The following is a 27,930-nucleotide window of genomic DNA, read 5'->3' on the forward strand; positions in this document are numbered from 1 at the left end:
GTATTTTGAGCTCTTTATTCTACACAGGGAGACAAATTAAAGGAAGCAGGGTCTTGGACCCATGGGTATAAAGAGAAAAATCAGAGTTCCATGATTATTCCTCATTCAGACTTTTCTGGAGAGGGAAGGAGGGATCCCACATGATGGAGAAAAAAAAGAAAAACAAGATGAGAGAGAAAAAAAACACATCCGTTATTTACATGTAATTTATATCTTCCTTTATTCCCCATACCTACTTTACCTATTGTTATGCAAACTCTGCATATCAATATCCAATTTTGTGTGGTTGATTCTTCTCATAGTATCCTTCCATTCCAAATTTACAATTTTTGGTTTGTACTATATTGTAGTTTTTAAGCATCTTTACTGGTTTTCTGGTATCAGTTGTTAAACTGCTATAAATGTTCTAGCAATATGATGGTGGAATGATACTGGCATGCCAAATGGCAAAAACTATCATATAAAAACATTAACTTAAGTTTGTTATGGCTTCACCTTTTTCTTGTCCACTTCAGATTTTAGTTTATCAGTGTTTGATCATTTTAGTTTTTCTCTCCTCTACATCCCTAATTTCTTAAGACTCTGAAGGTCGTAATACTCACCTTGCCACCAATATCCCGGCTCTTGGCTCTAATTTTGTTGACCTGTGACTCTGCAATGTCAGCTCTTTCCTCAGCCTCATCCAGCTCATGTTGAACTTTACGAAATCTGGAAAGATTCATGTTGGACTGTTCCTCCTAAAGGAAGTTTGGAGAGATAAAAAAGGTAAGTCACTTAAAAAAAGTAAGTACAACTCATGAATGAAAATTAAACAAAAGCTCATCCAAAAACACTCACAGACTCTTCTGCCTGTCTCTTATAAGCTTTCACTTTTAGTTGCAGCTTGTCCACAAGGTCCTGAAGACGAACCAGGTTCTTTCTGTCTTCCTCAGTCTGTATGAAAAAAAGAAAGAGATAGTTGGAAATAGAATTGTGAAAGATAATAAATTCACTATGAAACTTTACTTGAGCATGGTCTGCAAAGAATATAACAGCAGAAGCCTCTGAATGAAGTGTTAAATACAACATTTTATTCCCAAAATCACTTCCTATACAATTTGTATCCTGCCTAATCCCTTGTAGCTGAATTTCTCTTGTTAATCTTTTCTCATTTGATCAACATGTGATCTTTTTTCATGACCTGCTTTCATACGTTTGTATTCAGACACACACCTGATACGTCAGCTCCTTAATGCGCCTCTCGTACTTTCTCATGCCCTTGACAGACTCAGCATTTCGCTTCTGTTCCATTTCCAGTTCACTATCCAGTTCTCGAACTCGAGCCTCCAGCTTCTGTAACTGTTTCTTGCCACCTTTCATGGCAATCTGCTCAGCTTCATCAAGCCGCTGCTGGAGGTCTTTGATGGTCTGATCCATGTTCTTCTTCATCCTTTCCAGATGGGCACTTGTGTCCTGCTCCTTCTTCAACTCTTCAGCCATCATTGCAGCCTATGTAGAAATGGTTACAGGTAAGATAAATATATAGATACAGGCTAATGCCATTTGTCCAGTTGTATACAATATAGAAGACAGTAGAATAAAAAAAGTATGCATTAGGAAATTACATCAGTGATGGCTTTCTTGGCCTTCTCCTCTGCATTGCGACATTCTTGCACTGCATCCTCCACTTCAGTTTGAAGCTGGGACAAGTCATTCTCCATCTTCTTCTTCTGATTAATCAGACTGGTGTTCTGTGTGTAATTTGATTACATGTTTTTAGATTAGATACACAAGAAAAATCACATATGGGTTAGGTGGTGTTGAAAGAGTAGGATTTGAATGGTGAAGGTCAAACTATTGTTAGAAGACAAAAGGCAATGGAAAAATCCATTTATAGCATAATGAGAGTGATCTATATATGGAATAGTTAGGCAAGTCATGGAGAGTTCTATTTTGGGATTGACAGACTAGGAAAGAAGAAACCATTGTTATGAAAAGCATGAACTATTTGTGTATTGTAAATTGGTTCATAAAACATGTCAGTCAGACCTGGGAGTGAAGGAGCTGCACTCTCTCGTTGGTCTCTACCAACTCTTGTTCTGCAAGTTTGCGTGATCTCTCTGTCTGTTCCAATATAGAACGTAGCTCCTCCAGCTCGGCTTGAAGCAGCGTGTTCCTTCTCTCCACAATTGCAGTGTTCTCTTTCAAATCCTCATTGATTCTCAAAGTATCATCCAGCTGAAGCTGCGTGTCCTGTGGAAATTAAATCCCAAATAAAAAACGGTTAAGTTGAACTTGAGAATGATTCTATGAAAATGAAAATTTTATTCCAAACTGAGACCATTCTGAACTATTTAAAACTTTGTTGTCTGAACATGTAATGTACAGAAAAGGCAAATTGGACAATTTTCCACAGTACCTTTAGGATTCCTTGCAGGTTTTTAAGTTGCTTCTGTGCTTCGGCTGCTATACGGTTAGCTTGACTCAAATGGATTTCCATCTCATTTAGATCCCCCTCCATCTTCTTTTTAACTCTGAGGGCCTCATTGCGACTCCTGGTTTCAGCTTCTAGTGATGCCTGAAGGGTGTCCACAGCTCGCTGGTTATTTCTTTTGGCCTGATCAAATTCCTCGTCCTTCTCAGCCAATTTCCGTTCAAATTCAGACTTTATTTGCTGCAACTCCAACTGTACACGCAGAATCTTGCCCTCCTCATGTTCCAGTGAGCCCTGGGTTTGGGGAGAGAGAAATTCATGGATGATGATGGTTTGATAAATTACATAACTTTGTGTGACGTGAGTAGAGGAACAAAATTCTGTAGATCTACATTTTAAATATTTACTATATTATGTGTTTTATACAACTATAAGTGTCTCCGTTGTCAGGCCCTTCATTGCTGCAACCTGCTCTTTGACTGCAAGGCTTATTTACCACTGGGAGGTAAAGTAAAGGACTTGAAGCAGGGAGTCTTTTCCTCGCTACAACAGTCTAGTTCAAAATGTTGTGCATGGTGCCAAGAATAAACCATTCTAGTTTGTAAATGGCACACAAATGTACATGTTTTTGTGCTTAATGGAACAGTAACACCAAAAAATGAAAGTGTAGGAAAGCAATACATAAATAGTGTACTGCTGCCCTGCTGGTACTGCTGGTTATAAAGCAGCTTGGTTATATAATGTATGGCAGTCCTTCTGAAGTAAACACACCAGTTTTATCAATGCAAAGAAACAGTAAATTATATTTTCATTACTTTGATATACTTTCATGTTTTGGTGTTACTGTTCCTTTAATGCTGCACCTCTTAATGGCAGGCAGCACGGGCGGAGACAAGTGTTTCTAAAGGGAGAGAATGCCTGTTGTGCCTTAAACCTAATATTCATGGCAAACTGATTTCTACCAATATCAAAGTCAGTATTACAGATAACTCAACGTGGCCTTCTTGTACACTGTGTGATTCTGAAATATTGACTTTAATAAGAATATTTTGCTGAACAAGATCTTTTGAGTGTATGGTGAAAGTTTCATAAATAGTTTGAAGATAATGACAAAATAAAGTGTAAACATATTTTCTAATGCATTAAAGTTGTGTATATAGATGCCCAGTAATTATGGTTATTGTTACACATGACAATTCTTTGCAGCAGATTAACAATGCTTGGATGGCCTGCAAGGATGAAGATATGGCCTCACCTCTGCCTCCTCCAGTGCTGACTGAAGCTCCATCTTCTCCTGCTCCAGCTGTTTGCGGACTTTTTCCAGTTCATGGATGCTCTTTCCGCTCTCTCCCAGCTGCTCTGTCAGGTCTGAGATCTCCTCTGTGTACAAAGCAAACAAAATTCTCTTAAAATAACTGTTTGAAGGGACATGTTATAATACAATACAGTATAAAACACTGACCAGAGGCTTATATTAACAGGAGTTGAAACTGAATATTTTTGTTTTATTAGACAGCAACACTCAAAAGCAATTATTATTTGCTCTTTAGTGTCGCTCAGAATAGACCCAAATTACTTTTAGCTACTATAGCAATCAACTGAATGTGCTAGAGCAAAAGTTTTTAAGGTGGTTGTCCATCTCCCATAGAGTCCATTTTAAGCACATAATTAAAATGTTCAAAAATGATTTCCTTCTTCTCTGTAATAATAAAACAGTCCCTTGTACTTGATCCTAACAAAGCTGCATAAATCCATTTTGGTGGCAAAATCCTGTTGGGTTTATTTAATGCTTAAAGGGGAACTCCACAAAAACATAACTTTTAGCTTTTTGAAATGTAAACATAATTTTAAGCAGCTTTGCAATATAAATCAATTAAAAAATATGCAGACTTTTCATGATTTTTAATGGTTTGGAACAGTTCCCTAAACTGAGCCCCCTGCACTTCTGCTGATCTGTCTGACTACTTTGCTGAGCTGGCTGACTATTGTTACTTTGTATCAACAGCCATCTGTCCTTAGACTGCATCCTCCAAACCCCACAATTCCCTACACACATGATTTCAATAAGGAACGGTACATTAAAGTGCAATGCATTGTGGGTTATGTAGTTCCTGCATGCTGTCTGTAAGCTGTGGAGTAGTTGTTACAATTTGTAACATCAGTGTTTAGTCCCTCCTTCCCTGCCAGGATTTCAAATGATGCAGAAAGAGAAGAACTGTTAAACAGCTGGATATCAGCATATAAAATGGCATTTATTCATACTTTTTGAAGAAACAGATAACTGTGATGGGTATATTAGGGGTTTCTGTGTTATGTGGGCCTCTTTATCAAATTTTGGTTTGGAAACTGAAGTTCGACTTTAAATTAAATTACAGACAACGTATGGTAACCCAGATCCCCTATCTGGAAAACCCTTGGCCCCAAGCATTCAGAATAACAGATATTATACCTGTATCACAGAGGGTTCCTAAATGACAGCATACACCATTGCTTTTATATGTGTGCTTTTATATTATGTCACACTGTTTGATATGAACAAAAAAACATCCTAAAGCTGAGTGTACCGATGAATGCCACTTACCCTGCAAGTTCTTATTCTCTCTCTTGAAGGTCTCTAGATGCTCTAAAGATTCCTCATAAGCATTCTTTAGCTTGAAAAGTTCTGTGCTGAGGGAACGAGATTCTTTCTGTGAGGATTCAAGCTCTGCCTGAGACTCCTCAAACTTTTGCTTCCATTCAGAAAGGATCTGCACAAGAGATGACAGTTATTACATGCATACTACATTTTCTCTACTACAAATTCTTTTTCAGTTTCGACAATCATCACCTTGTCAAAGTTTCTTTGTTTTTTGTCCAGTGCAGCAGCTGCAGCATTTGATCTCTCTAGATCCACCATTAGGTCCTCAATCTCATTTTGTAGGCGGTGTTTTGTTTTTTCAAGTGATGAGCATTTTGCATTTACAGCCTCAACTGCCTCTTCTGCCTCTTGCAGCCTCTGTGCCAGCTTTTTCCTGTAACAAATCATTGGTGATTACCACAGACAAGGAGAATAACATATAACTATAAATGGGAATGTTTCAGTGCAGGGATTATGTAGGCAATATCTTGCCCATCAGACTGATAATGCACAGTGAACTACAAAATCTTACTTGGCCTCTTCCAATTCCTCTGTTCTCTGGATAGCGTCTGTCTCATATTTGGTCCTCCATTGAGCTACCTCTGAATTGGCCTTGGACAGTACTCTTTGTAACTCTGCCTTAGCCTCCTGCTCTTCTTCATATTGTTCCCGTAAGAGGTCACAGTCATGGCGGGCTGATTGTAGAGCGTGGGCCAATGCGTTTTTAGCCTTAGAAAGTAAAAATGATACATTAAATGCCATTATTAATGCCAGATTCAGAGTGGACATTAGTTTCCCTGAACAACACTCACATCTATGATAAAGAAGTAAAGCAACCTCTCAACCACTGGCATCAACTTCTAGATTTCTCCTTTTTTTTACTCTTCAGCATAGCATTAATGATATCATACATATACATACCTTAGCTTCTTCCTCTAGCTGCCTCTTCAGATCTTCTAACTGTTGGGTGTAAGTTTGCTTGCCTCGTGTCAGTTGTGATATCAGTGCCTCCCTCTCATCTAGGCGGCGGGACAATTCCCCTGTAACCATTAAAAACATTATAGCCACCTGTTTAACTCATTTACAAAAAACATTAATAATTATGGACTCATTTAATGGACATGAAACTGACTAATTCTTTCAAGAATTCTTTAAAAATCAAAGGCAGAGGTTATGTTTCATGTTTCTTCCTGAGCAAAACAGTGACAGTTCATCAACCTATGTTTGGGAAGATCAAGCAAGAATTTGCCCATTTTGTACTGCCCCACTGGGACAGGGACTGGGCTTTAAAAGTAGCTTGATATGGATTTTGTTTTATTGCAGCATAGGAACCAGCATGATGTTTCCACACATCTTATGAAATCAGCTATGTGGATGAACTGCTAGTGTAGCAGGTACAGTATCTCCATAATCCTCTGTTTTATTTGCTGATAGTTACACTATGGATAATTATACCAAATCATTATTATTATTATAAGTCTCAGTTCACTACTGTATTTTGTCTGTCCAGAAAAAGTAGGAAAAGCCAGGATGTTAAGTCTAAGCCTGTGCCTACATTCACAGTGTTTTTTTTTTACCATTTTCAGTCTGCAGTTTAGCACGCTGGGTGGAGAGATCATTGGCTGTTCTCTGTGTCTCCTCAGACTTTGTGCGATGCTCATTGGCCTGATCCTCTAATGTTCGGCACAACTTCTCCAGGTTTGCCTGCAAAGGAATAATAGACTAATTGCACTACAAATTTAGGAGGAATGAAAAGTAAGTAAAACAGAAATGTGTACTGTGAACACAGGCAAATAATGGTCTTAGCATTCATTTATTTTCATAAGTTCAGATTCATTTCATTTAACTGCTTAGAAATGTATACATTCTGACTACAAAAATGGCTTTTTAGTATTTGGAGCAATTCAGTTCTGCCACTCTCTCTTGATTTCTATGAGATTTTTTTGGGCATATTTTTTTGGGGGGGGCTTAAAAGTGAGCATTCACCCTTTGCTAAATACCCTTTTAAATATCCTATTTAAAATTTCAATCTGGAGAACTGTGGGGAGCTCTAGTATAAATCTTGATAAATGTAATATTTTTTATTATTTATTAATTAATTTAGATTACTATTGCAGGTGATATTTATAAACTGGTTTCAGTGCTTCACTCAGAGAAACTACAGCACACTCTTACCCGGTGTATATTAAAAAGTGATCCATATCCTATTTTCCATTAAATGTTCAGTATCCATTTGAGTACAGTGAAAGCCTTCTTGTAGCAGAAGACTTGTATGCCTCATGCTATACACATAGAAATTTCCTTAAAACTAACTTCCTAGTTTTAACTCTCTCTCAAAGGATCATGGGCGGAGACATGCAGATTACCCCTTCTTGTCCCTGTGGGCCAATTATGCATCCAGAACTGGTGGTTTACTAGAAAAGATACAGCCTCAAAGCCATAAATGCAGAAAACGTGTTTATTTTTTGGATCTTATAGGTTCAAAATTGGAACATGGCGTAGGATTTGGAGAGTAACCGAACCAGAGTGGTTAGGGTGTAATTGCATGTGCCCTCCTGTGATTTCTTAAGTGAGAGTTAGAACCTCTCCCCTTTCCTATCATTTTTGGTTTTAAGGCGATACTATAGGGGTAATTTACATTACTGAAGGCACAGTTCAAAGTACAGATACAAACTTGGCAGTGCTTTACTCATAAGGAGCATGGGGGGAAGAATGTACGCATCATTCAGATGGGCCCTGTACTCAGCCTGTAAGAACAGGTCAAGCCTGAATTTGATGAAGCTGTGACCCAATCCCAGACAGAAATGCAAGAAAACAACCCCTTATGTGTATAGCATAGGCCATGTGAATAGCTTCTGTTATAAGAAGACTTTTACTGCATTTATTGGTGTGAGGAGTTTTGACTCCTTTTAGCCCTCCCCACTGTACACTCTGGTTTCTTCATTTAATTGTAGCTGCACATTTTTCACTGCAGATGTAGTATGAAATATATTCCATGAATTTAAGTGCAACAGGATCCCTACTAAAATTTTTTTTGGCCATTAAAAAATATTTGGAGAGACAATTCTGGTGCTTAAAAGCCCATCTTACCTTCGCCTTTACAACCTGTTCCATGTTGGATGCCACATCATCCAGTTCCAGTTTGAGTTCACTCTTCTCTTTCTCCAGTTTCTGCTTAACCCTCTGCAAATTGTCTATTTGCTCACTCAGTTCTGCCACAGAGTCTGCATGCTTCTTCCTGAGTGTGGCTGCAGTAGCCTCAGATTGCAATGTGGACTCCTCAAGGTCTCTTCTGAGTTTTAAGAACTCTGCCTCCCTCTTCTTGTTTAACTCCATCTGCACTGAGGTGGCTCCTCCAGCTTCCTCCAACCTCTCACTGATTTCTTCTAGTTCCCGAGACAAATCAGAGCGCAGTTTTTCCACTTTGGCTCGAGCAGCTCTCTCAGCTTCTAGCTCCTCTTCCAACTCCTCAATTCGGGCCTGGGTAAGTAATACAATTAGAGATATGTATAAGCTACTTAAAATATAAAACCAATATCTAAGTGAATAAAGGGCATTATAGTATGATGCTATAGGCATGATGTTGGGGCTGATTCAGTGGTCTACCTGCAACTCTTTCAGCTTCTTTTGGAGCTGAGAAGCCACAGTCTGCTCATCCTCAATTCTTGCATTCATCTGGCTGATTTCAAAGTCCTTCCTAAAATAAGACAATATTCATAAATAATATTTAGAGGATTTTGGTTCTGAAAAATCGCAAGCTGTCGTGAAATACCCATCCACACAGTGCCTCTCCATTCATACACACTAATGAACAACTAGTTTGCCTAATAATTTTCCACTTAAATCCCAACATATATAACAGTCTTATATCACTTACTTCTTCAGCTTTTCCTCCATTTGCTGTTTGTCATTTTCAAGATCCATAAGACTTTCCTGTGTTAGTTTAAGATCTCCCTCCAGCTTCCTTTTTACTCTTTCCAGATCCATTCTTATTTTCTTCTCCTGCTCTAGAGATCCTTCCAGCTGTATACATTAGATATAGGTTTATTATTATTGTACTTTCTTGTTAAAAATGAAAATGCCTGTGTTTGGTCTATAATTTCACTTACATCGTCCACCTGCTGTTCTAGCTTGGCTTTGGATTTGGTCAGGCTATTGACTTTGTCCTCTTCTGCCTGTAGGTCATCCAGTGCCTGCTGGTGAGCCTCCTGGAGGGCTTTTTTCTCTTTGGTCAATTTGGCAATAATCTCATCAAGACTAGCCATCTCCTCTGTCATATTTTTGACCTGAATAGGTAAATATTAGGTAAATATTCATTCCAAAATACAAGTGAGGGACAAAAAGGTGGTGATATAATGTATTAATTAAAGGAACTTAAAGGGACAGTCCTCACCTTATTTTCAGTAGCATGCTTTTCTTTCTCTACTTTTGCAAGTGTCAGCTCCAAGTCATCAATATCCTTCTTTAGTTCGGAACACTCATCTTCCAGCTTTCGTTTCTTTGCTGTCAGCTCTGCATTCATTTCCTCCTCATCCTCTAATCTCTCTGTCTGCTCCTTTAACTTTGCTTCTAGGTTGATCTTATTCTTGATCAATTGTTCACATCTTTCCTCAGAATCTGACAGATTATCTTGTTCCTAGAAAAAAAGGCAAAGTAAAATGTGCAACAGAAAATAAAATTACTGTTTTTCCTGCAGGGTGCAAAAAACAAGTGTACAGCAATAAGGGACGTATTTTATAAATGATCAGCTTTTTTTTTCTTTCTTTTTACCAAATAGCAATATTGGATGCCATTTGTTTAAATACTTACTATTCTTTCTCATGTAAGAATTTACAGCTTTTTGAGCCTCTGCCATTGAGTACAATGTATTCAATTATAGAGAAGCAGGCATAAGTGGTTAAGAGTATGTTAAACTAAGGGCTACAGCAAATAAGCGTTAAGATGACCAAGATAGGTAACATTTAATGTCACAGGAGTTGACCTTAACTGTAAACACACTTTTTGGGCTGTAAGTTTACTCTTTTGACTATTTACTTTTACATACAGAACTCAGTACAGAGAAACAAATATCATCTTTCTCTTCTCCTGAATTTCATAATAACATCTTTTGTGAATAGGTTTGATGAATGGGCAGTCCACTAAAATGAAATAGAGGGAAAGAATTTTACTTAACCTATGTCCATGTTCATTCTATCCTCCTCAAACATGGCTGCCACTGCTGCTTTGCTAAACCCTTGCATCCCAAGTATTTTTAAAATTACTTTTGCCTGTGGAGGCAATGTAAGAATTGTTTCAAGGCACCTGATAACCTTTAAATTTTAAATTAGTGAGGCCTTGGTGTTGACTATAATAAGTATTTTGGGACTTGGTGAAAAAACATTTTTTATATAGTATTTATATGGTTTTGTAGTTGTGGTTTTGTATTTGTGCTACTGATCACTCACAGCCTGGACTTGCAGTTGAAGATCATTTTTCTCCTGTAGCAGCGAAACCATCTTTTCCTCAAGTTCTTTACGCCGAGCTTCTGATTTCTCCAGGGCTTCTTTCAGTCTCAGGAACTCCTCCTTCATGTTCTGCATTTCCTTTTCGGTTTCTGCACTCTTCAGTAGAGGTTTGATCTTGAAATAGAGCTTCATCCAGGGCCAATTTTTGACTCCCATAAAAGCTCTGACGTTCCATTGGATGACAAGGAGGGCGTCTCTGTTGAGGACAAAATATATTTTAAATATAATTGAATATATCCATTCATATGAGTATATATAATCAATGTAATGAGAGTGTGGAAGCCTCTTGGTGAATAGGGTTGCCAACTTTTTCAATGAATCATATCAGTCTTCAGGTAGGGGAGTGGCAGGTGATGTCATGTGGGGGTGGGACAATGGCATCACAGGGAAGATAAATGCTTGTACTGGGTGGGGAAATCTGCAGGGCCTTAAGGTGGCCATACACACACCAATATCATACAAAACAAAATTTCATATGTGTATGGTGGGAGACAAGCTGACCGATATCAGCAGAAGGCTTGGATATTGGTTGGCTCGCAGATTGGCCTAGGTGGATAATTTTATCGGGTGCCTTTAAAGAACCCCTTATCGGCTGCTGTGTTTAGTGCTGAATAGTCAGATACAGGTAGAATTCCATTGTTTCTACCTGTATATCTGTATATTTCGTAGAAAGATCTTTTCCAAAAAAAATTATAATTGTAGCCTGTATGGCCACCTTTATAAGGGGTTGTCATTCAGCAGAGAAGAGAGGGATTTATAGGGTATTACAAATTTGTACATTTTTAATATACCGGTGATTTACTGGCTGGGTTGGTCAAATACATTTAGCAACCCTACTAGTGAATGGAAAATATGTACAATGTCTGTACATGGGTCACATAAAAAAAAGTACATGGACAATAGAATTAGGAACACTATATGTATTTGTTATAGGAGTTACCTGCGCTCCACCATCTTTTTAAATTCTATTCTGGACAGAACACCTCTGGACTGTGCCTGGATACGAGTAATGATCCTGGAAAGGCGTTCGTCTCTCATTTCTTCTAGCTGACCCAGCAGACCAGCCTTAAAGAAGACCTAACAAAGGTCCACATATTTAGGTTATTAAACTTAAAGAGTTCTGCTACATTACACCCTTTATTTAGTAAAGGTTGTTATGTTACCTTGGTGTGTCCAAATCTGTACTGAGTATGGTCAATATCCAGTGAAGCCATGAGTTTCTCTGCCCCTTTCCTACTGTCGATAAATTGGCCATCTGGAATTGCAGCAGGATTTAGGATACGATACCTGAGAAACAGAGAGAAACCCGGAAACATTTTTTAGCAATATTTAATGTTAAAAAAAACATTATACACTCAAACTTATCTGTGTACTGCTTAGGACAGGAGATTTTATTTTCTGATATATGTTATCACTCTATACAGTCTAAGAAAAAAGGGAAGTATCCAAGTAAAAAGTGCCATTATAGCTATGTTCAATTGGCCAATACCCAAAATGTTTCAGACCATGGCCCTAGGATGTTAAGTCATACCACCTTTTGGTGGGCTATAAGAGGGCCAGACCAGGCTGGCGGGGCACCCTAGGCAACCCGGCCACGACACCCCCCACGTGCATGCGATGACCGTGGACCTGATAGAGCAGGGGAGGGAGTACAGCGCGATGGAGGGGAGGGTGACAGGAGGGAAGGAAGGGGGGTAAGGGGTGTGAATCTGGTTTGGAGTAGACAGAAGTAAATTTTAAACATAACTACCCAGCGCCCCCTCCCCTATCACTGTGCCCTAGGCAGCTGCCTCTTCTGCCTACCCCTATTTCTGGCCCTGGCTATTAGATGTAATAATAATGATTGTGACCAACCAGAGATACAGTGGCTGTAGAAAGAAATCTAAAATGGCACCAGTAATCATTTAGTAAGTAGAAAACATGTGGAGAGGGACACTAAGGGGCAGATTTATCAAAGGTTGAGGTGAATTTTCGAATGAAAAAAAAAAATTGAATTTCCAGCTATTTTTTGTGTACTTCGACTAGGGAATAGTCCAAATTCAATTTGAATTTGAAAAAAAATCAAAAATTCGAATATCGAAATTTATCATGTACTGTCTACACATTCATCTCTTAATATTTCCACTAGATAAATACAAATGTTAAAAACAAATAAAGGGTCAGTCATCTAATGGGTTTTTGTTATCATAACAAAATGTGGTTTTCAGCAACGTAACTAGAGGGGGACGGGCCCTGGCGCGTGATGTGCAGCCGGACCCCCCTCCGTATGCCCGGAACCGGCAGGAATAAGTGGCGCGCGAGCTGCGGGGGGCCCTGGTGTTTTTGGCTGCATTTAGTTTACTGATTCAAAAAACATCAGAAATCATGACCAGTTTATTTACATCTTTTATACCTCACAATTAACATTCTAGCTCACTCAACTCACTCAAAAATATAAATTTCTATCAGAATATTGTAGCACTCTTTAAGAATATTAAAAGATATGTCTGCTATTTCTGAGAGGCAGCGACGGATTTGCAAAGAAGGCACCCCTAGGCCAGGCAACTCTTGCTCCCCCTACCACTGACACACAATTGCATTTCGCCACCGACGCACACGCGTGCGTGCCTCCTAACCCTAGCTCACATTGTAAACTCTCCGCTTGGTCTGCTGCTCCAACTGTATTTCTGTTTCGGGTTTCCTGTTGGAACCTGGAAATATAGACGCGGCTGGGCGGCATGCCACCCCTACAAATGTGCTGCCCTAGGCCCCGGGCCTTTGTGGCCTTGCCACAAATCGGGGCATCCTGAGAGGTGATTCATTCTAATGTAATTGCAGTTAGAATCAAATGATAAATATAATAGAATAATATTAGTTCTACATTTTTCAAAGGATTGCAACAACTCCCAATTTTATATTTGCTTTGTGTATTTATGACTGACTCACCGTTGCCTAAAGTCTCCATACAGAATGCGATTTGGGAATCCTTTCCTACAGATTCTGATACCTTCCAGGACACCATTACAACGAAGCTGGTGCATCACCAAACGGTTATCCATCACACCTACGGTGAAAGTAAGAATATACAGTGTTATCATTATTTATGTTGTTCAACTTCGGTGAAATAGATCAGAAGAAAGATTAATCTGATTAGAGGAACCACAGTTAGAAGTGACATTTCACACCTGGTGCTTTGGTTTCATTTGGAATGATACATCGGACAAAGTGAGGATGAGTGGAGCGAAGGTTTGTCATCAGCTTGTTCAGGTTTTCCTGTGGAGAAAATAAAACATGAGGTACTTGCATGCAATTAAGAAGTAAACTTAAGATGGCCATACATTGGCTGACATTGTTTTTAGCTTATATGCTTGTTTAAGGTGACAAAAAGATGGGCAGTTTTCAAAGTATAGTTGTGAGAGGATTGCATCCTGCTGTCGAAGTCATCCTCTCCTGATGGGATTCCACAGGCACATATAATTGAGAGGAGTAATAATCCATATAATATTAAGAATATTTAAAAGAAAGCAATTTAAAACAAGGTAAAGAGGAACAAGGTGAATATAACATTTGTTTTTTACTTACACGATGCAAAGCTGACACTGTCTGGAAGGTTGAACCCTTCTTCTTTGTGCCCTTTTTTGTTCCTGGGTCACCTGTTGAACAAAACATCAGAGAGTTTCTTATCTATATCCATGATATAATTATGCATCAGAACTAACTAGCACCAGAATTTAATAATCAGCCCTGTACCATCAGCTTATATAACAGGACAACCTAATTTTCTGTTTGATAATTTGCAATGACCACTAAGCTTAACTTCTCAGAGCCCTCTGAGTATGTGAGTGTCGCAGACACTTTTCAAGGTGGTGACCCCCTGTGACAAGTTTGGATCATTGCTGCTTTTGGATCATTGCTGCTGTTGAAAAGCTAAAACTTTAGGCTGGTGCAATAAGTTCAGTATATAAAATATGGCATTTTAGCCATATCCATTTTAAGGGTTTAGTTCTCCTTTAAGTGCCCTTATCCAGTGTACACTAGCCAGGCAACAATGTAGTCTTGTGGGCATTGGACAAATGTCAGGAAATTCAACCAATCACTGCACAGTTCCCATGTTTGCAGGTCTTGTAGCAGCACCATGTAAATGTTGATTAATAGCAGTAAGTTAAATATAATTAGGGAAAAACAGGGAACAAAGAAAAGTGTATGGATCTTTTAAGGAGCGTGTATGGATCCTTTTTACTACAGATAGAGAGCTGAATAGCAGAGCCGGAAATAGAGTAGGGACATGCTTAGGGCGCAAAGCTGGGAGGCATCAGGCATGTACCTCCTCTGCCTGCTACCCCTAGTCCGTTCCCCTCTCTCTTCTCTGCCTGCGCCTATTCGCACACGTGTGAGCACAACCATTTGGTGATGAGGCTGGCCAGGAATAGTATGGGGTACAGTTGAGAAAATGAACAATAAAATGATGGCTAAATTGGGTGCCCAAATGCCCTCACTGTACCTGAATCAGCACCGGCATAGTTAGCAAACAGAAGTGATAGCAGCTTGAGGGAGGCTTTCTGGTACAGCCCGACAACAGTCTCATTCAGGGGATCCTTGTTCTTCGTCAGCCAGTTTAGGATGTTATAGTCTACAGTGCCAGCATAGTGCACAAGAGCAAAGTGGGCCTCAGGCTTTCCCTTGAGGTTTCTGGGCTTTTGGAAGTTGGCTGACTTGCCCAGATGATTGTCATATAACTTGGCCTTGAAGGTCGTATCACTGGCTTTGGGAAACATGCACTCCTCTTCCAGGATGGACATGATGCCCATAGGCTGTTGTAATAAATTAATGGAGTTTATAAGTAAAAATATATAATATATATATTAAGAAATTCCAATAAAAAGTATAAATAAATATATATATATATATATATATATATATATAATATATATATAATACAGATGAAAGATTTATTGACAAGACTGTGTCCTGTGGAAGTATATATATATATATATATATATATATATATATATATATATATATATATATATACATAAATGCTTCACAGACCAGCACTCCCTTTTATATGATACAAACAATCTTTTTATTGCATCTTTATCCAACGTTTCGGTCCCTTTTGGGACCTTTTTCAAGGATGATACAAAATGTGATAAAACCAAACATTAAATAACCAAGTGCTTCATACCCAACCAATCCGTGTCCTCGTGCTCGCTCCACCCTTAATTATATATATATATATATACATGCGCAATATCTCAATAATAAACACAAGGGTACGCAGTATACTGATTCTATAAAATACTCTATACATATTATGAACATATTGTACAATAAAGAAAATCAGAAGGTGCAGCAAAGCCCTGTTGTTACCATCTGCCTTACAGCATTTAACTGCATTAGAGTGTTGGATTCAAAATGCAGTACAGCTAACCCAATGTCCTGCTGCGTGGGGCATCACAAATGAGGCCTATAATGTACTAACCATTGTGACAGGATGTAAACTGTTTGAGAGCAGACAAATACAGTATATATGGGGGGTGTAATAAAAGTTGTTAAAAAATATTCACAATGAGAAAAAGTATGCCTTTGCACAAACACATTTTCCTTTGCATGCATTTAAAAATAACCCAGAAACTCTTTACAGACCACTTCAGTAGAAGAAAGATTGCAAATTTTATTATGTATGTCTGTTTGTTTTATTATTACCTGTTCTGTACAAATTAGTGAATTTCTGGAGACATTGGTAACCCCAAAATAGAATGTTTAGACTGTTCTCACCTTTTCTATAAGATCAATGCAGGCCTGCAAGTCCATACCAAAGTCTATAAAGACCCACTCAATGCCTTCTTTCTTGTACTCTTCCTGCTCCAGCACGAACATGTGGTGATTGAAGAACTGCTGCAGTTTCTCATTGGTGAAATTAATACAGAGCTGCTCAAAGCTGTTAAACTGCACAGAATTGCAAAATGAAAATTGGGACAAGTGAGTGGGAAGTGTCACAGAAAGTTGGAGTAAATGAAAGTGATTTGAAAGAAAGTTGATGGGAGAAATGATGGGAGAAAAAAAAGAAATAGAGCAAGAAAGGAGAAAAGGATTAGAGAAAGTAAAAATCAAGAATAAAACAATACTCCTGCAGCATTGCCACTCTGTACATCATTCATTTTAATCCAATTAACAATCCCCTGTTTTATAAACAGTCTGCCTACCTTATCCCTGATGTTTCCTCACTATAGTGAGTTTATTAAAATGATCTCTTTACAACAACCTGACTCATACACTAAGGACAGTGCACATTCATCAAAGATTTAATAGACAGCGTGCCACTGTTCAATCAATGAGAGTGTAAAATGCTATACACTTAAATACAGTGCTGTCTTGGTTTTCTTTGGAAAACTGTCTGTTATGCTTTTAACCTACTCTTAAACCAATAAGCATTCCACACTGTTTGCTAACAACACCTTCTCCATTATTTCTTACCAAACCTGCACTCAATGATCTGTTTAACCCTCCTTCTCCATAAATTAGCTCTGTCTCCTTTCTTTACATCTTTTCACCACTGATACCAAAACACACGCATGTTTGATCCGTACATCAAAGATCTCAAAGCCTGCGATGTCCAGCACTCCTATGAAGTATTGTCTGGGCTGCTTGGTCTCCAGAGTGTTGTTGATTCTCACCACCATCCACAAGAACATTTTCTCATACACTGACTTGGCCAGAGCACCTGTGGCATAGTTGACCTAGGAAAAATAGAGTTTCTACAGTAAGCACCTCTGTAATAATAGTGGTGTAGAGGATTTACTAGATCAACTAACATTAGAAGTTATGGTTGATATGTGCTAGTTTATAGGATGTGAGAATGACACAAACCTGCTCAACAGTTTGTCCTCTAGTCACATACTCATTTCCAACTTTGACACGGGGGTGGCACAAGCCTTTCAGTAAGTCAGCAGAGTTCAGCCCCATCAGGTAAGCAGATTTATCAGCCTCTAAATCCGACAGAATATATGTATAATACTTTTGAAGTGTGTACAATGCCTAAGACTCATTATAAATCCTTTATAATGTCTATAAACTAACTCATCATTCACTGTGTACATACTGTGTACATACTCTAAAACATAAACATAACTACTCTTCTAAAAACTTACAATACAAGTAATCTCCTGCATATATGTTATGGGTATATATAATAAATTGATTTATCTTGCAGCATTAGCCATCAGAAATATATATCTAATTCTCTGCATTTTGTAGCACTAAACCCCAGTTCTTTCACAAATGTATACTTTTCTTATCAAGACTTATGAGTGCATATTTGGTGGCCTTTGTTTATATGATACATGGAACAGTTTATATTCTCTTGTTACCGCTTCAATTTTATAACTGGATAAAAGTATTAAGTATTGAATTTACTTGCTGTGTCTACAACTGGCCTGCATAACACAAGCAGGATATTGACCCAGAATATATCAGTTATATTTTGAAGACATTTAAATTGCTGAATTATTCCATGCCAATTCAGCCTTTACTAAATCCACACTTCTATTTAATCTATTTATCACCTCCATTACCCTCCTTAAATCATTAAATCCCAACAGTTATGCCTTTTGCCATTCAGTGTTTAAAAACAGCTAGGCCCAGAGAACTATGTTAATGTATCTAATAATCTATCAATCATTGATGAAAACACTCCTATAGTAGGTAACAAATAGGTGTGAGAATACCCATTTTTCTCTGAAAATGGCACACAACACACAAAACAACACAATACTGGTTTTCTAAATCCTTAGTTGTATAACATCCCTTAAATAACTAACAACCTCTATCCTCCCTTTACCGACATATTTTGGAGTTGTAACTTTGTTGTTATGCATGCAATGAGAGCTTCTTTTTTTTGCTCTTCCTTCTATGATATACACTAAATGCAATGCAGAGAGTGGGTTTTCGAGGTGCTATGGCCTGGTAATTATCTACAGGGGAAACGTTCTGTCCTCGCTCCCTGTCTGGTTAGTAAAGTATTTGCATGTGTGTCTCACCCTCAGTTCCATCAGGTTCAGCCTGCTCCTCTCGCTGCTTTTGCTTGAACCTCATATTCCCATAGTGCATTATGGCTCCTGTCAGTTTGTAAATAGAGTTTTTCTCTTCTTGAGTAAACCCTAGAACATCAAAGGCATTCTGTGGACATGGATAAAAAGGGAAAAGTCAATTTGTGGCATATCCAAGCAGCATGATATAACTTAAGAATGCATACTGCCCCTAGGGTGGCAACCTGGCCGGTATTCCGGTAAGAATTATGGTTGATCCCAATGTTATTATTGGGAAAAAAAGATAAATATATAGGAAGGCCGGTATTTTTTTCCAGAGAAAGTGGCAAGCTGCCTCTCAGTCATGATATTATATATAAAATTTGTACTCACATCTGTGGCCATAAGTTCATCTGCATCATCAATAGAAGCCACAGTTGTTTCTCCCTGAGAGATGTATGAATAGTCATAAGGGTTATTCGTAAGAAGCATCATCTCTGTAAAACAGAAATAGAGCAATGAAAAGCCTCTGTGCCTAAGTCAAGTAGGCATCTCACATACAAGCCTGGACAGGTTTTGCTTACCCAAAAGCTCTGGCTTTTTATTGGAAAGAATCTGATAGAATATGTGATAGTCTCTTTCAGACCTCAGTTGAAAGATAACTCGAGATTTCTCCAGAAGATCTAAAAGAAAAATATTTAAGAAATAACAAAATGCAGTAGAGTATAGGAAATCTGTAAGGCTGGTGCCACAAATGGTTGTTTCTCTGCCAGCATGAAACAGCCAATCCACTTACTTCTCTGTCCGCACTGACCGACACTGTGTTCAGGCCCAGATTTTTAGCAAGGCAACAAAGGCCCGGGTGTGGGGTTGCACATTTTTAGGGAGGGTATGCTGCCCAGCCACATCTATAGTTCCTGGTTTCTACAGGACACCAGGAGCGGGGAGCAGAGAAGCCAACTGAAACAATGACATTGAATGCTTGTGTTTGGGGGTGCAAGAGGCAGCCTAAGGGCGCCTCTTTTGAAAATCCAGCTCTGACTGTGTTGGTCTAGGTACAGACACACAAAGAAAGTTTTGCAGGCACACTGTATAGAGAAACGAGGGGATCAGCAGTTTCTTGCCATGCATTTCTACTCATACCACATGAGAATTAAACTAAACAAATAGAATAGAATAAGTGGGTAATGTGGGTAGATAACAAAGATAACAGATGATAGTATGAGAGAGTTAGGCTAAGAATGGAAACGTTCCTTACAGGTTTCAATGTCAGCGGATGCCAGCTTCCCAGTAGCACCAAAGTGGATCCTGATGAATTTACCCTGAGCAAGAAGGAAGAGCATATTTTTAGAGAAATAAACACAGATAAAATATAAAATAAATATTTTCTTTACTGTCAGCTTCAAAGACAGAATGGTGTTGTGAAGGAGAGACGCAAAGGATGGAGATTGGGAGAATAAAGTAGTTAATAAAAGGGTTATGAACATAAGAATTGCCTTTGGAGAATGTATTACCTCAGTTCATTTTGTCTACAGTTTTGAATTAAAAATGTAAACTAAAAATATATAGTTATATGAGAGACGTCAGTGATGAAAGAAAAGAATCAAAAGGGTTACCCTGACAACATTGGAGCTCCAAGAATTTGATTATTTTTGGTTATCCTATAAATAATATAACTGATTTCAGCCACTTGGTCAAGCTGCAGACATAATAAGGACATTCTTCTTTTTAGGGTAAAAAAGTGCAAATGTTACACAAAGCAATAAAGTTAAGCTGAGAAGCAAACTGTATGTTGTGATAATTATAGCAAATGTTGAGTAGAATAGAGTTATAAGAAATAAAAAAATAGATGTAGCTGTAAGGAAGTAGAACGCTGGAAGGCTGTATGAGGTATAAAGATCAGCTGCAGAATATACTCACAAATCTTGAGGAGTTATCATTTCGTAAAGTCTTTGCATTGCCAAAGGCTTCCAAGGCAGGGTTTGCCTGGATGATTTGATCTTCCAGAGTTCCCTTTGGTTTAGGCGATAAAAGAAAGTGCAGAATATAAATATACATGGGAAAATACTCAAATACTCAAACTTAATGTATTTTAGCTGCAGTGTTCATTGCAGACTTAGCTCAACTAATACTGAAGATGACAAGAATTTGATTCCATCTTTCTATAAGCACTGGGCAATCTCAGCCATCAAAAATAAATGTTATCCTCACCTTGTTACTTGAGGTTTCTTTTTTCCGTTCACCAACAGATGCAATATATGCAAAGTACTGGATGACACGTTTCGTGTTCACAGTTTTCCCAGCACCGGATTCTCCACTGGGAGCAGGAAAAGGTAAAGTAAGAGCAATGACCAGATGTTTACAAAGAGACAAACAGAAGCAACAATCGGTAGATACAACTTACGTGATCAGGATAGACTGATTCTCTCGATCTAGGAGGAAAAAAAACAGAAAATCATGTTTAAATGCTAAGATATAACAAAACAACCGAGGGGCAAGTGTAGAAAACCTCAATCAGGCAAATGCACACAAAATTATACTTTCCATGATTTCCAGACAAGGCGAGCATTAGCTATATGTAACTCCCTTTCCCCCCAACAAATGGAATTTGTCCAGACAAAATGAATTCACAGGTAATATTTTTGTAAGCAAAAAAATAATTCTGCACACACAAAAATTGTACACAAATTATATTGTATTTTTTAATCATTACTATTTATGCGTTATTCTTGCATAGCAAAATTAATTTTGTTACCAGTCATTCATTTTGTATATACAGAATGCATTTTGTGCTGAGAAAAGTCAGTTATATTAGGGCTCATTTGCAAAAATATAATAGGACTTAAATATGCACTCAAATGCAACCATGTTTTTACACATAATACTATATTCTTACACAGCATTTCATGTAAAAATGCTAACTCTGCTACACAGCCCACACCTGTTTCATCAATACAGGCACCTTTGATCAGAGCAAACAAGACCATGCAGCATCAATAATGCTATTTGTATGTGATTCACCGCAAGGCAGATGATAATTCTCGTGCTTAGTTTCACCTGTACATCCTAGAGCTAGGTTCTCCATATGAATTAGAAGCAACACATATAGGCACAAGCACCTTTGTAAATCACCTTTTATATGTGACATTATGTTAACAAAATGTTTGTCAACAACAGCAACTGTTACTAACACTAAAGTAATTTTATAGGTACAAAATGGATTTTGTCAGTGCAAAAATCTTATACGTTTTGTGCTGCACAATACACTATACAACAGCACCCTACTGTTGCATTTGTATTAGCTGTGCATTAATCAAAGTGCTGCACCCACCATGTGAACACATGCTCTCTATATTTACCCTAAGGCCAATGGCACATGGACTGTTTTGTTGCTTGTAGGAAATCACACTCCCTCCATACATAAAACCCCCAGAAAACACTGTTCTATTAACTAAAACTAGAATTGTGACTGTATTCTAAGAAAATTAGCCTATGATTAAGTGTCCTTGTGACACGAAACGCGTCAGGCGTTATACTTCTTTTTTTAGATGTGATGTAAAATAAACTATTATATTTTATATATAATTTTTGGCTCTTGGAATCTACTTCCGTTGGATGTTCTGGATTGGTGCCTACCTAATGTGAAGTGTTGTGTAGAATTGTGGTATCTTAACCAATTAAATTGCACAAAATTCTAGAAGGAAGCAATGCAACTTGTTAGGGTATCACAATTCTAATGTTATGGTGGCCATAGACGTTAAGTTTTTTAAAAGATTATTCGTTATCATAGGAACAAGCTTATCTTGACACCAGGGCCGGATTTACATAGTGGGCGCCTCTAGCCCCACTGCCGTTCGTCGCCCCTGTCCCCTCTCCTTTATTCATGCAAATTTTCATCATCTGGACCGGAGCAATGGGGATTGGCGCATGGTAAATTTAAAAAATGATTGTATCTCCAGCACATTCCCAGTGTTTTTGAACCAATGTGGGTGTGGTTGGGCAGCATGCCACCCCCCTAAAATCCTGCCGCCTTAGGCCCGGGCCTAGGTGGCCTTTCCACAAATCTGGGCCTACTTGACACAGTTGTTTAAATGTACGATTTGTCCATCAACTAAAAAGACCATTTCAAGTGATATTTCTAGTCTATTTGAAGCCAGGAAAACCGTGGGTAGCTGCCTGCTTGGCCCTGCAAACAATTGGACAATGGATACATTTCACTGTGAACGATGAAAATTTCCTGAACTGACCAATCAATTTTCTGACCAATGTCAGATACGCATTAGATGTGATATAGTTCGGTGCCCAATAACCCTGCGATAATTTGATGGATTTGTCAGATCACACTAAAATTTTAAACATCTATGGCCACGTTCAGTCTAAAGGAAGGTATTATCAGCTATTTTGTGAGGCATGAAGAGTGGCCACTGCCCTAAGGGTTTCAGTATGACAAAAAACTGGGATCGCACACCAACATGAATGTGTCCATGAATCCCCAATTTCCTCCTCACCTCATATTTTATTATTTATTTGCAATAATGCTCATATTAACTAAAATATGCCATATGTTCATGTATGTTCAATCGCATTACTCATCTTATTCGTTAAGTAGCATAGTTAATTAAAGCTTAAAGGAACAGTAACATCAAAAAATGAAATTGTTTTAAAGTAATAAAAATATAAAGCAGTGCACTGGTAAAACTGCTGCGTTTGCTTTAGAAACTCTACTATGGTTTATATAAATAAGCTGCTGTGTATCAATGTGGACATCCATTCAAAGGAAAAAAGGCTCAGGTTATACAGCAGATAACAGATAAGCTCTGTAGAACATAATGGTGTTATCTGTTATGCACTATTTAACCTGCGCCATTTAGCCTTTTTTCAATTTCCACCATTGCTACACAACAGCTTGTTTATATGAACTGTAGTAGTGTTTCTGAAGCAAACACAGCAGTTTTGCCAGTGCAGGGCAACAATGCATGATATTTTCATTACTTTAAAATACTTTAAAAACACTTTTTGGTGTTACTGTTCCTTTAATAGCCCTCAATTGCTTCTTTAATTGCTACTTCTTTTATTGCATTTTGCAAGTGTCATTTTTACTTGTAATGACCACAGAGGATCTTTGTATTTCCCTGAATTTATAGGTAAAATAGCATTATACATTATTATATATAAGGGATTTCCAACTTGTTGCTGAACTACAACCCAGAATCTATCTGTGATAGTGTAAAGTATTTTTGTAGTCAACAGTTGGAGGTCTGCTGTATGTAGCTACCCCAAGACATACCTGTGAGCATGTACTGATATGCATTATCAGAGATGGAGAAGATGTGTGGTGGAGCTTCACTTCTTTTCTTCCCACGATATGCAGCCACAACCTCTGCATTGTATACTGGAAGCCACTTGTAGGGATTCACAGTCACACAAAACAAACCTGAGTATGTCTGGCAAGACAGAAATAATTTTCATGATTATAACAAAGCGATCTGAGAGGAAAGAGACAAACTCTGGGGCAGATTCAAATCCATATTCAATTCAATAAGGAAAATTGGTTAAATCTAATTCAGTTCCCAAAAACTTGGTTGGCGTTTTCATGTTATTAAACATTAAATGTTTTCCTTAACTTGAATATGGCACTTTCAGATGTATCATTCTAGCTTATTTAGAAGGCATTTTACAGGTTATCAAATAAATGATGAAATGATATATGAATATTATAAATGATCTGAACGTAGTCATTCTGCCTTGGTTATTTTTTGCCTCAAATGGGAGACCCCGACTGAAAGTTCTGTGCTATGAATAATTGATAGTGCCTCATGAAATACAGTATATAGTTGACTACCCTAAACATGGTGATTGAAAATACTTTCCAAATGTCCTTATTTAGAGACCTGTTTTGAGTCCTGTTTTTTTCTATAGGGGTAAAGGGGTACAGTTTACTAAAAACACGGCAGCTCACGTGGATGGGGGCATGGCTGTACATAAGTGGGCATGATTAGGCCGACTCGGTATGTGTATGTATGGTCTGAATTACTCTCTTTACCCAAATAGAAATGTTACTAGGGACAAAAAGCATAATTAATTAAACAACTGATGGCTCATTTATCAAGTGCTGAACAGAATGAAAAATACTAGTGTAGTCCACCATGTTTTCTGATCTGTACTTCATGATTCTGGACTCCAAAATGGAGCTCAGACACCTATGTTCCCCAAATTAGTACAGTCTGCATTTGGTGACTCTCTATTTACGAGGGGCAAGCAGGGGAAGGAAATTTCCCCCATCCATTCTCTAACTTGAATATCAGTTAGATTAGTAAATTAGGTAGCTCTAGCACACACACGCTTTGAAGGAAAACTATACCCCCAAACAATGTAGGTCTCTATAAAAAGATATTGCATAAAACAGCTCATATGTAAAACCTTGCTTCATGTAAATAAGTCACTTTCAAAATAATATACTTTTTTAGTAGTATGCTTAGGTAATCATAAATAGAAAAATAAGGGCCACCCCCTGGTAACGTATAATTCACGGTGCACACAAACATACCAAACAAACTATACTTCTCAGATCACATGAGCCAATTAACAGACAGAGTTCTGTCTTTTGCTTCTACAATTCTTCCTGTTACAGTTAGAGCTGCAGTATTTCTGGTCAGGTGATCTCTGAGGCAGCACACAGACCATCACAAATGATTGGTTCAAGGCAAGAGATGTAAAAGGGCAATATTTACTTAAATATATATTCCAGTTTGATAAGATTCTTTAATATGCCATTTAATTTGATATAAACTCTCTGTTGCGTAAGTATTCATTTTGGGGGTATAGTTTTCCTTTAAAAGCTCTGTATAAGGCAGTAAGGACAGGGCTGAATGGCACCTGCTGACATTGTGCTCTGAATTTATTACAAGATTTTTAATCCAGTACGAGGTGCAAATTACAGCCAGACTTCAGATGAAACTGCTTTTTTGCTCCGCTTAGTGCCCTTGCACTTGTGTCCCACTGGAGTGTTAGTAAAATAGTATGATAGTAGCATCACTTGAAAATTATGCACAGATAAAACACAAAAAAAAAAATTCAAATAAATACGATTCTCACATAGATCATCCATGCAGCATAACGCTCTTTGAGGTTATACAGCACAGCCGGTTCATGCAGAAAGGTCAACATCGCCATGTCCTCAATTTTATCGAACTTGGGCGGGTTCTGCTGCATCACATCAGTGTCCTTCACAACAACCGCCTGCAATTCAAATATACAAAAAAACGTGAATTAACTAAAAATGCCTTGCACACACAAATGTATTAAATGGTAATAACTGGAAAAATATATCAGTGGTAAGCATAATTAGTTACTCTGGAACATATTATTATTATCTAAAAACACAGCATGGGCTTTTCACTGATATTACAGGAATATGTGTGCAGAATAGGGGGTATTTTGTCCTATGCTTTAGCAGTGATTAAAGCATCCCATACATAATTGCCACTGTCTTATTCCCTGTTATATTTTGCACAAGGACAGTAAAAATAGATCCCACATTCATGTTTGTAGCTTTGCCCATTTGTTCAGATATTCTGAGGATCATTTATAAACCAGTCATGGGCTCCTGTTGGACTAATCCTTGGAGTGTAAAAGCTATAGTATTTAGCCCTTCCATGTTGATGGAGACCAATCTCTTTAATTTATAGGTGTTGCCAGAATATTGTAAGAGGGTAAGAAACAACACTACAGTGCTCCTGGGACAGCACAGGTTATATTTCACTTTTTAGTTTTACTTAGGTTCTAAAGCCTGATGATATCCTAAAGCCTTAATGATCATTGTTAGTTTCAATTCTAATTTAAATAACCTACAAAGACTGGAACAATTGGATATCTTAGATGGAGAATAAAGATGGATCACTAAACCATCATGTTCCATATGGTATGAAAGAGAGAGAAAGAGAGAGAGAGAGAGAGACAGAGAGAGAGAGAGACAGAGAGAGAGAGAGACAGAGAGAGAGAGAGAGACAGAGAGAGAGAGATTTGAGTCTTAACACCCCAGTAGTAACTTGGGATTTGTTCCTTCCTACTGTCCAGACAACCAATAAGTTGTTACCTTGCCATGCTCAGTTTCTGCTGTGATCTTATTCCCCTCACGGGTGGTGACTGTTGCCTTCACAAACTCTTCTTTGTCATCAGGGACATAGATATTCTTTTTCAAATCAAATGGCCGAGTTTGGGCCTCCAAGCGCTCCTTATCTGACTTACGTAAGAAAGAAGCAGCCACCCCAAACTCTGCCATCTCAGCGTCACCCATATTGGATTCTGCAAAAATAGGCATGATCATCTTAGAATATATAACTTGCCACTTGCCACTGAAGAAACAAAGGACTCAGACAAAATTGTCAGTAAAAAACACTGGCATGCATGTAATTGTATACCCCGTTACCCTTATGTTTAACACATGTAAGTTAGACAAGTGATTATTTTCTGCTATACCAATATGTCATTGTTTTTCTTTTCTTTTTTATTGTTTAGGTACCATTTAATGGATGGAAGAACTATAGTACATTGAGATGCCTTAATACATGAATTAAAATATGACTCTACCATATGGGGACATAGATACAGTGAAGACAAAACTAGAATGAATGGAGATATATCCGTTTCTTGTAACACTGTATCCGTTGGAATGTGGTATGCCTATTAAGCTAGTATACAGGAAAACGTATTGCAGAAGCACAATGAAAATGTTTGGGAAATATAGGGAAATATGTAACATTGCAGAAAAATGTAAAGAGATCAAACATTATTTCCTGCAATTAGCAACCTGAAAAGTCCAATTATATAGCTCAAGCTCACCTGGTAGATGTTACAACCTCTGTGCAAGCGGATCCTGTGGCAGAACAATATCCACTTTATTTTTCACACTCACTTATATATCCACACCTGTCTCTCCCTAATTGGGCTTTATTGTCTTAGAGCCACCCACACACACACCCCCAATACAGCCCAGAGAACAATTGAGGGTCTAACGTCATTGTGCTGGAATCAAGGTGGGGTAAAGCAGGGGGGCCAAATGAGAGACAGCTATACAGCAAATGTGATCTGTCCTTGGGGATTTGCCAGGGAGCCCTTATTAAACCCTTTCCTTCTAGGGAGACTAGACAGCTTTATCCTAAAATATAAAGATCTAGTGCTGAACTTACTTTAGCCTTTTGTTGCCAAAATGCCAGGTAATTTAAATGCTGTCAGTTTGAGGGACTCCTTCACTGCCAAAGAGAACACATAGTTAAGGTGGCCATACATGGAGAGATCCGCTTATTTGTCGATGTCGCCAAACGAGCGGATCTCTCCCCGATATGCCCACTTTCGAGGTGGGAAATATCGGGCTAATCTGATCGTGGGCCC

The 27,930-nt window shown here is 38.2% G+C and overlaps 1 protein-coding gene across 1 annotated transcript; it reads right to left on the reverse strand.

The window, feature by feature from the left end:
• On the reverse strand, positions 1–27,460 carry LOC108707020 (myosin-7). Its single transcript, XM_018243924.2, has 39 exons — positions 27,382–27,460; positions 26,636–26,844; positions 25,636–25,779; positions 23,828–23,984; positions 20,945–20,972; positions 20,752–20,857; positions 20,461–20,553; positions 19,799–19,862; positions 19,125–19,223; positions 18,934–19,037; positions 18,553–18,691; positions 17,384–17,502; positions 17,104–17,253; positions 16,292–16,462; positions 15,015–15,324; positions 14,096–14,166; positions 13,699–13,786; positions 13,460–13,577; positions 11,698–11,821; positions 11,475–11,611; positions 10,475–10,730; positions 9,424–9,666; positions 9,140–9,316; positions 8,908–9,053; positions 8,637–8,727; positions 8,121–8,510; positions 6,608–6,734; positions 5,952–6,070; positions 5,563–5,759; positions 5,241–5,424; positions 4,995–5,160; positions 3,669–3,793; positions 2,399–2,707; positions 2,029–2,232; positions 1,605–1,730; positions 1,213–1,488; positions 838–933; positions 603–737; positions 1–115 (listed from the first exon to the last, which is right to left on the reverse strand). The coding sequence occupies exons 2-39, from the start codon at positions 26,834–26,836 to the stop codon at positions 95–97; spliced, it is 5,811 nt and encodes a 1,936-aa protein (XP_018099413.1). The 5' UTR covers positions 26,837–26,844; positions 27,382–27,460; the 3' UTR covers positions 1–94.
• Between the last annotated feature and the right edge of the window lie 470 nt (positions 27,461–27,930).

Source organism: Xenopus laevis, chromosome 1S, assembly GCF_017654675.1.
Source record: "Xenopus laevis strain J_2021 chromosome 1S, Xenopus_laevis_v10.1, whole genome shotgun sequence".
NCBI classification, from domain to species: domain Eukaryota; kingdom Metazoa; phylum Chordata; class Amphibia; order Anura; family Pipidae; genus Xenopus; species Xenopus laevis.

Excerpts from the sequence above, each read along its gene's own strand:
- LOC108707020 (XM_018243924.2), bottom strand. The coding sequence starts at position 26,836 with ATGGGTGACGCTGAGATGGCAGAGTTTGGGGTGGCTGCTTCTTTCTTA. Across the intron at positions 17,254-17,383 it reads GAGGACAAACTGTTGAGCAG|GTCAACTATGCCACAGGTGC; the intron begins GTTTGTGTCATT and ends TATTTTTCCTAG. Across the intron at positions 9,317-9,423 it reads AGCATGCTACTGAAAATAAG|GTCAAAAATATGACAGAGGA; the intron begins GTGAGGACTGTC and ends TTACCTATTCAG.